Genomic DNA, 10,378 nt, shown 5'->3' with positions numbered 1-10,378 from the left:
CTTATAGGCGGGCCCCTGGATGCTCATCTGACCGTAATTAAATAACTAAAAAACCTCTGAGCTTCAGGCGGCTCTGCCTCCTGGACCACATCAACGGCCTTAAAGAGGGCCCTAGATGCTCATCTAACCGTAATTTAATGCCTAAAAACCCTGAGCTTCCGGGAGCTCAGCTCCTGACCCCCTGCCGGGGCATAGGCCCAGGACCCCACGCCAATTTACGCTCTACCTGACCGTTAATACTCCACTTTGAAAAACGTTCCGTGGGGCCTGCATGTAATGTGTAAGAGTGGTGAAGAGCAAATGAAAACGGTTCTAGAGACTTTGGCCCGTATTCTGAAGTCGTGTATAACTCCTGTTTAACTAAACAGTTGTCTAAGCCCTGTCTAAGTCACGTCTAACAAATTATATAATTAAAAAAAAATCAAATCAATTAATACAGAAAAACTCTGATTAATAGACAAATCGTTGTGCCGAACTAGCTCGGGCTCCTCCTTGTCACCAAATTTGGCAAATAGTAGGAGGGGCTTCAGGGGTGGATCTAGCTTTTTGCCAAAGGAGGGGGGGGGGGGGGGGGGTTTGACACAGTGGCGGATCCAGGATTTTCCAAAAATCGCGCCGAATTAACTGTTTTCCTTCATTTTCCCTCTCCCCCTTTTATCACTTGGTCGTCCAAAAAAACATCCCCTTAGATCCACCCCTGGGCTTAAGTGGTATAAATACTGAAGCCTTGCCGTTCCTTTGACAGTCAACATCACCACGCACTCATGTTCTCATCAAAGTGCCCGGTTGCAGAAATACTCCTATAATACCTTCACTTTCGAAGTAATTTTTTTAACGATTCTCTCAGCTTCTATCAACACTGTTTTCAAGATGAAGTCGTTGTTTGTCATCACTCTAGTTCTATTTTCATGTCTGTGTCTTGTTGGAGTCAACCAAGCCGTCGCTGTTTCAAAGGAAGGTTCGCAAGATGAAGGTGAGGTTTTTGGGCAGGTTTTATTTATCATTATGCTACCTATCACTGTAGATTTCTTCCATCGATGTCTCTTACAGTACCGAAACGGGGGTAGATGTCCTCCCTAAAACATAATTAAGGTATTTTGAGTAGAGTGTAAGAGGTGTTTTTCGCAACCAACATTTTGGCAAGAAATATTACAATTTATCTAATCGATAACTTTGATCCGCAAAGGCATTGTCTGGTGTATGATTTACACTAAAGGTATTAATTGGGATTGGCCAATTGCAAGTTTCTTGTTTAAGCCAGGGATAGGATTTGCAAGCTACTATCTTTTAAAAATAATGTATAGGATAGGACAGAGGAAGATAAGAGGTGGATAAGATACGAATATTTGGATGCTTACCAATAACATTTTTCAAAGTCAATGAAATCATTACTTGACAAAGCCCTATTAAATTTGTTAACAAAATTTTCGTGTACGGAGCATCATTATCTTTTGTATTTTTGTGTATTTTTTTTCGACACCAAGCAGCGATCTAGACTTTCTCAAAATATATTCAAGTTTGCTGATAATTAGGCATTATTGATCAAGTTTATATTAAGATATTCTACATAAATATAAGCTGATATTCGTTGATACTTTTCTTGCTTGTTTTATCTGTTATAAGGAATACGTTTGAGCTAATAACACATTCATGATATTGAAGGTAAGAGTCACAACATTGAACCAAGAACATGTCCAAGTGAAAACAGATTTTGATCAAAATGTTATAAAAAAAAATGATCACTTTCTCCCTAAAATGTTAATAAGTTAGAACCACTTAAAAAGGTGTTTAATCTTTCTCTTTCTCTCTCTCTCTCTCTCTCTCTTTCTCATTTTTGGCTTCTATCCAACTGTCTATATTTCCCCCTATTTCTATGCGCCCATCTCCTTCCCTCTCGTACCCCAAATCCTCAAATTTTCTTTCTCTTATTCCTTTCCTCTACCTTCCCTTCTGTCTCTTAATTACCCATACTCCCCCTCTCTCTGCCTCTATCTAATCTTATGGATCTCCTTTTATCACAACGTGTCCACCACTTTCTATCTCTCTCTTCTCGCATTTAGCTTTTGACCCTAACAAAATTCTAGATTTAGGCAAACTGACCCAAGCAGAAGAGGACAAAATCTCTGAAATTAGAAAACAAGTACTGTTCCTTCAGGTATGTACGCGTATTTAAAAGCATACATTTTTGCATTCTAATTAGCACCAATTTGTATAGAATCGTGACTAGCCAAACCTGTGCCTTTTTTGTAAAGATATACTACCTTCCAGTGACCGACTTTGCGAAATTGCTGTTGAAAATCATGATTTTCGGGAAAATTTCGAAATAACTTCAACTTGCCCTAAAATCGCGATCCTTGGGCAATGCACGGCTCACTTCCCAGGTCAATAAAACTAATAATAATAATAATAGCTAGTTCTTATATAGCGCTTTTCAGGACCGGAGGCCCTCTCAAAGCGCTTTACAGATGTATTATATTACCCCGGTCATAGGATTCAGGCTTACCCGCACACAATGTATGCACATTCTCCACTCCCTGGGGAGCATTCCAGCCAGGCGTCTTTTTACAAGCGCACACTTGCTAATCTAACCACATTAGCTTTCGCATCCTACCGGGTACCCATTTAACACCTGGGTGGAGAGTGGCAAATGTAGATCAATGTCTTGCCAAAGGACATTAGTGCCGCGGTGGGACTTGAACCGCGAACCTTGTGATCCACAGTCCGGTGACATATCCACTCGTCCACGACACCTCTACTAAGCGGACATTTGCTTTTTAACCGTCTGCCAAGTTTGGTAAAATGTGATGAAGTCATCGCAAATTTATCACCTAGAATGATGAATTTCCTACGGATTACATAACAATACGCAATACGTTTCAGGCATGCAGTACATTTTGCGCAGATGACCTTTGACCGAATACGGTATAGTTTATGTTCACACAGAAAAAGTTCGAGTTAATCGCATTTGAACGAGTGCCACAATGCGGATTCCGCTGTAATAGACCAGCCAAACATTAGCTCTAGAAAAAGATTCCATGGCGTCAGAGTCAGCAGCCTAACATGTTAGCCTATGGAATGTTACCCCCAAACAATCGTTAAAAATTCGTTTTTTGTTTAAACGAAAAGCACATCCACCACGACGTACGTTATCACTAGCTCTTTCATTGGAACCCTCATGTCTAATTGACTTTTGAAAGTTCACCCACCGTACTTTGATCAAAATAGGTTGCAAGCTCGTCATTGCCTATGGTACACATGTGAAACAAGTCGAACTTTGGACTCAGTTTGCCAAGCGATTTTAAGATTATAAGTCAAGCACATGAAGAATAAGAAGCATGAATTATCATAGATCACTTCTGCTTGGTTCATTTAGTCCATTTCATCCAACCCCCACCGTAATTTTTCCATTTAGTAAAAGCTAAACATTTTGCCGAGGTTTGCAAAAACATGAATTTTCATGAACGGTCAGACAATATAGTCTTTTAGTACGTAACGTATATTGAATGGGAATGGGCGATGATCCGTCCAGGAGGTAGAGGTCAGTGGTTTGTGCTGGCAAAGTTCCAGTGAGCAGAAATGAGACAAGCGGAGCCATATGACTTAGCCCCTCTTTACCAAAATCGTTTGGCACATGCCATGAGTTGTAGGTGTAGGGAATCGGAGACCACCAAGCTTGAACCCATCACTGTCTGTCCGTGTTGGCTCCAATATTGCTATATAATAGCGCTGTACTATGTAGCCTTTAACAACACTAATGCACAATCCAATTCATTTCGAAGACTACCATGCGTTCTTTCTCCGAGAAAATTGGCAAAATTGACCAAGATAAGCAATTTTGTTCGTAAAATTTTGCTCTGATATAAAAAACACCATTTCCACTGAATGTTGTGGTGTATGCAGGTATTTAGGGGTGGCTCTTAAAAAGTAGTTTTAAAAGGAAGTTTATGAAGTATGCCAACCATCACATAAAACTTATGGCCATTGTGTGTTGTGAATGGGTGTTGCAATTCACATTATGAATGGTGTCTGATCAGAAATGTGTGTAGGCAAGGGGGACACCAGGTCCAAGAAGGGGGCCTACTTACCCCCAGTAGTTCATTTCACGTTGAAAGGCACTATCATGAAACATATTTGGTTGTCGTGTCACCATTCTAATTTGAATGCACTTCATTTTAAGAAGTTGTTTCTTTGCTGTGAGTTTGATCAATGTAAAAGTCACATTACCAGAACATTATTCTGAAAGTATTTAAACATAATTTAAAGCACCTTTATTAAAGTTTTTAAAAAAAACTACAGAAATATTTTCGACCACATTGTTTTAAAATCGTTTCAAAATTACAGTAAGTTCATTGGCTGTATGTTTCTCTTGCAAAAAGTGTTTGAACTAACTATAACAATCCCATTTTCATTCAAATTGTATTTAAAATGTATTGATTTGTAACTGTCCTTTATTACCCTTTGGTGATGAAGTCATTAATCATTGTTATCTCATTGATCAGTTACATCATGACCACAATTTTGTTACCAAATAAAGAGAAGAAGTTACTGAAGAGAATACAAAACTTTCTGTATGCGTAACATTTTTCATGTTTATGTAAATTATGCAAATGTGCTTAAGGGTCTCCAATTCCCAACACCTACCCTACCCCCTGGACATCCACCCCGGATAACCACCCCCAGTCAACTACCCCCAGGACAACTAACCACTAGGACAACTACCCCCTAGAGCAACCACCCTGTAGGACGACTACCCCCTGAGACAACTACCACCGGACAACTACCCCCTAGGACAACTTCCCCGGACAATTACCCCCGGACATTTACTCCTAAGGATAGTTGTCCGGGGGCGGGTGTCCTAGAGGAAGGTTGTCGTAGGGGTTAGTTGTCCGGGGGTAGTTGTCCTAGGGGCAGTTGTCCTAGGGGGTAGTTATCTGAGTGTTAGTTGTCCCGGGGTAGTTGTCCCGCGGATAGATATCCTAGAGGGTGGTTGCCCTAGGGGGTAGTTTTCCTAGGGGGTAGTTGTCCTAGGGGGTAGTTGACTGGCGGTGGTTATCCGGGGTGGATGTTTTTGGCCAATGCTTTTAGCTACCAGCAACTTGTCGTAGGGTTGGAAGGCATGTTTCACCAGAAAAAAAAAATTCCATATCAGATTTGAAGAGTACCTTCACATATCAAAACGTTTGGGTTACTGAACAGTGCTTGTTTTTTTTATTAACAAAAAGTGTTTTCTGGAGAAGGACGTGAAAAACACGCCTTTTTGTTTACATCCATCTCCATTCTGCTAAAAGTATCAATTTAGCCTAGATAGACTAGTATAAAACGACAAAGACTATGTTCTTTCGGGTAAAACAAACAAATTACCATTTCATTATGATTTACTAATGTATTTTATTTGTTAAAGTAGTCAATCTACTGTTATTTTTAGCTTGTTTTCTGTGTAAAATCAACGGGTCTGGCGACAGAGTCCTATTACCATGTAACAATGTGGGAAACCGCCCGCGTCTATTTTTTAGTTTGAGAAAATCTTTTTCTATCTAATTTTATCTTTCCAACCATATGAGACTCTTTTTTGATTGATCAATGTTACCCCGCGTCTCCTAGATGTAAGACCATCACATCTTTGCCGAGCGAAAGTTTTTGGTGAGATGATTCAGTTTGAGAACTCTGTCGCCTATACAGTAGTCTCTGTCACGGTCCACGCACTTAATACAATCCACAGTGGTGGAACGATACCGGCTGAACAGAGATACGGGATACGTAATCTATTGTGTGCACAGAGCATGACTGATGCATTTTCTTCAATTCCAATAGGGTTCATTTAGCTCCAAACGTTTTGATAAGTATGTTCCACCGCCTTAATCACAGAAAATAATATCGAGGGTACATATTAGTGATTTTATTTTTAAATTTGTATCCTAACTTTTCAACTACAAATCATGTAGGAATCTGTTGCTGAGATCACTCGTTCCTTCTCAACTCTTGAGCTCATCGCGAAGAATCCATCAATGATGTCTAAGATTCAACTTCCTGACTCTCTCGAGACCGACTTTGAGCTGAGAGAATCTGTAAAGACACGACGTCGAAGGCAAGTCGACTCGCCATCGACTCTCCCAACATCGGTCCCACCATCTGGTGCCGAGCAGCCAAGCCTGGGACAGAACCCATTCGGACCATACTCATGGCCTATGTATTCTGGTATGAAAACCAGGTCACAGTTTCTTAAAATTTATTATCAATAACAGTTGCTAAATTTGTCTGACAAATTTCAGTATAGCTTAAAATATTTTTTGTAACTAGTTATTGATAACAAGTCTTTTGAAAGAGAGACCAGAAGTTTCTTGATTTCTCTATTGCCCATCGCACACGAAGGCTCACCTATGAAAAAAATTAGTTCGTGCGCCTGGAAATCAAGCGTTTCTGTTGCATTTACCTTTTGAGTGATGCTACTCTCACCAGGCAAGTAAATAGGAAGTCCACTCCGCAAGTCTCTTGCGTATATAGTCCTATATACAATTATTCATCATCCAATAATGTATCGTCTGCAATGGGCATTGGACGCCTTGCAGGCGTTGAGGCGCCTGAAAGCCAGCATGTAACAATCAAGACATTCAGATTTCCAAAATCAGATCGGAAACCACTGCAATAGACAGGGCAGTACTGGTTGACTGTACGTCATGAAAGTAGAAACATCATTGAAGCTAACAGATGCGTTAGCTAGAAGAAAAGAGAAAAATAAGAGAGCTCTAAATGCCAAAACTAACTTCCAGAGCCGTAAGTAATATTGGTTGGCCACGTTAGACCATTTAAAGTCCGAACATAAGGAGATATCAATATTCGAGACTAAAAGGTCTATGATTGTACCATCGGAAAAAATTGATAAGAAAAGATCAATGGAACGTACGACATAGGCCATGATCATCCAGATTGAGAATAACCTTCAGACAGAGCTATTATGCTTGAAATATAATGTTAGCAGGCAGGAATGTTTAAACCTCGCAGATCATTAAACTTGATATGAAAAAAATATGTTGTTCTTATTTAGGTCAATGTTTCTTGTGTCCTGCTGGTGTTCCTGGAGAAAAAGGTTGTCAAGGCCCACAAGGGGTTGCCGGTAGGGACGGGAGAGACGGACGGGATGCACCGACAGGTCCACAAGGTAGGCCTATAACAACATCTATCTGACTCGATATAGCACGACATGCAGAGGTTGTAGAAGATTCATAATTTTGACATTGTAATCATTGAAGCCGGAGAATGCATGTCTAGCGAAATAAAAGCTCAAGTTATTTGAAAACACTTCGGACATTATAACTCATGTGTTGTCTTTGGCAATTTACACAATACGTGATACTACAGGCCTATATTAACAAAGACAATATGGAGACGGATAGTTGTGGGTCACTCGAGGTTGCTTTGTTTTCATATGCTCATGTAATAACGGCCGCTGCTTAAAAAAGCATACGGGCAGTTAGTCGTTGATATGGTGAGAACATAAGCCGGACAAATTACACAAAAATATGTTTGTAACTTTTTAGGCTTCATTGAATTTACCACGTTTTATACTATCCGTTATCAAATAAATTCTGTCTGTGGACTCCGATGTATACAATTCCTAAATTGTTAACATTTTAGCTGAGGAAACACCCATTTCACACAACGGCCAAACAAATTGAACTGAATCCACTTTCTATAAACTCGATTCAATTTACAACTAATGATGGCATTCCTTATACCACAAATATAGATGCCAAACGTCTGGAATACAGTTGAATTTTGTCTAAATGGATTCCGATAAAACTTCTGAATGTTTCACATTTTAGCTCAAGAAACACCCACTCCACCCAGCGACGGTGTCATCTATATCCGCTGGGGTAACGATGTATGTCCTGAAGATGCAGAACTCATCTATTCAGGTTGGTATAGATGAGTAATATTAAAAAAGGGGAAAATTTGAACATGATTTTGACATGATTGCAAGGACTTTCTTTAAATCGACCACAGTCAATTTAAATAGCCTTGTCCGTCTGTCATATTAAAATGTGCGAATACTTTGACGTATTTCAAATATGGTAGGGAATGAAATATCTGCGAGTTAACTTTTTGAGAGTCTTTGCTAACTTGTTTCAATGTTAGTGTAATTTATTATCAAACTGATGTTGTGCAACAAAAATGTCTTTATCGCCACAAACGAAACACGTGCCTTCAGTAGCCTCACTGGCTGAAACTTAAGTGCACAATAATGGTGAGGGTTAAGTGAATGCACACAAGTATGCCCAGTTTCTTTGAGTTTTTGTAATGCTGACCCTCATTTATTACAGTATTAAAGATGATAATATTATTAAACAGAATGTCATGCTATAACAAAGCGATCATTAGCATTCACTAATGTTTAGGTATTAATAATAGCTTCAATTATATTTCGCAAATATCAATCCAATGGGATGATCAAGGGGCCTATTACCAATTACTATAATTACCCTGTTTTTAGCCCACCTGCCCTAAAAAACAAAGACGCTAAGGACATTCAATGAATTAATATTTACCAGATTTACCTTTACTACTTTTGGGTGGAGAGTGGAAAATGTAGATAAATTATTGCAAAAGCACCTTAAGTGCGGAACTTGAACCGTGAACCATGTGCTCAACATTCCGGTGACGTAGCGCTACACATTGTTTGGAAAAGTGAAGTATGATTTAATCCCATTATCAACCATGATGATTAGCCCAAGTGCAAAATTCAGATGTCATCACGTGCCGAAGAGGTGTCGTAGATTATGTCATCAGACAGTAGATCCTAATTGATTCGTTGTTCGAGTCCCACTCCCGTGCTAATGTCCTTCACCAAGACATTAATCCACATGTATACCACTCTCCACTCAGGTTTAGATGGGTACCTGGTAGGAAACTATTCCTTGAACGTTCTCCGGAGTTGCCTTCAATTTATTGCCATTGGTCCTTCATCATTCTTAATTTAGATTCTGATGATTTTGAACTTAAGTTGAATTACCTTTGTTTGTCTTACATTGCTTTGTGATTTATTCAGGTACTATTGGAGGTGCACACTACACTCATTCTGGTAGCGGCTCAAATTATCTCTGCATGCCGGACACGCCTATCTATGACGAAGTAGAAACTTCCTTACATAATGAACGAGCCCGCCTATACTCCTCTGAATAACAAGTGAGCGGCGGTCCGTCACGCATGCAATCCAGTCTTGACCAGACTCCGACCTGTGCAGTCTGCAGGGCGCCCTCTGGCCGCACCAGCAAACTTATGATTCCTGCCCGCAACGTGTGTCCTTCTCAAGAGTGGCGTTTAGAGTACGCTGGTTATATTATGGCACAGAGATACAACCAGAAGAGAACGGAATTCGTGTGTGTGGACCGAGAGATGGTTCCTAAAGCGGGTACCCTGGGGAATCAGAATGGTGTGCTGTTGCACCTGACAGAAGTTCGGTGTCAGGTGGGTGATGGCTTGGATTGTGGACCCTACATCGATGGTTACGAAACTACTTGCGCCGTCTATACTATCTGAAGTCCTACTATTACATTCCACTTCATTTCGTGTAGTTTGACACACTTGTCAGTTCTTTTAATGCTTTTAGAACATTTTATTTTCATACACACAACAGTGATACAATGTACACCTTAGTTTCAGACACATACTAGTGATAAAGTGTAAAACTTAGTTTCATAGAAAGACAACACCTTAGTTTCAAACACACAATAGTGATAAAATGTACACCTTAGTTTTATACGCATAGCAGTGATAAAATGTACACCTTAGTTTCAGACACATACCAGTTATAAAATGTAAACCCTAGTTTAATACATACAACATGGATAAAGTGTCATGTAAAATTAGGCCTGTTTTGTCGATGGTTCTCTAAATGTTGTAAATGTATATTGAATTTCATGATAGATTGTTTTTTCCTTCAGGAAAGAATAGTTCTTTTGCTACTCTGAACTTTCTGATACAAAATTGTATTCATTCTCAAAGAAGTGTGATACGAAACTCATTGATCGCTCAATGATTATGTCAATATATAAGAGTTTTCATTAAACAATCTGAATTAAACAGACAGTGTCTACATAATTTCAAAGGTCTTTAGGTGTAATTAATGTTGTCTATGATGCTATAAGAAAACGGTTGTGAGAGAACAGGTTTGACGGGAACTTGCTTTAGAGCAATCATATCTGCTTATGGAGATTTTTAAAAAACTATGTTACTAAGTCCATTCATATCAGGTCTTTCCATTTATGCGTGGTCATGCTAAAATATATAGTAAAGAGAAATCTTTAAATCCTGAATACCTGTTTATCATTCTACAGAGTTACAACTTGGGAATGATCTAGATGGTTAATTTAACAGAGCTCAC

At 39.4% G+C, this 10,378-nt stretch overlaps 1 protein-coding gene across 1 annotated transcript; it reads left to right on the top strand.

Moving 5' to 3' along the window:
* The first annotated feature begins 870 nt into the window (after positions 1-870).
* Positions 871-9,177, top strand: LOC105442867. Its single transcript, XM_030991111.1, has 6 exons — positions 871-973; positions 5,602-5,603; positions 5,943-6,195; positions 7,043-7,156; positions 7,821-7,913; positions 9,044-9,177. The coding sequence occupies exons 1-6, from the start codon at positions 871-873 to the stop codon at positions 9,175-9,177; spliced, it is 699 nt and encodes a 232-aa protein (XP_030846971.1).
* Positions 9,178-10,378: the final 1,201 nt, after the last annotated feature.

Source organism: Strongylocentrotus purpuratus, unplaced genomic scaffold (assembly GCF_000002235.5).
Source record: "Strongylocentrotus purpuratus isolate Spur 01 unplaced genomic scaffold, Spur_5.0 spur5_scaffold_2, whole genome shotgun sequence".
NCBI classification, from domain to species: domain Eukaryota; kingdom Metazoa; phylum Echinodermata; class Echinoidea; order Camarodonta; family Strongylocentrotidae; genus Strongylocentrotus; species Strongylocentrotus purpuratus.
The sequence above is the reverse complement of the archived record's forward strand: the minus strand, read 5'-3'. Positions and strand labels throughout refer to the sequence as shown.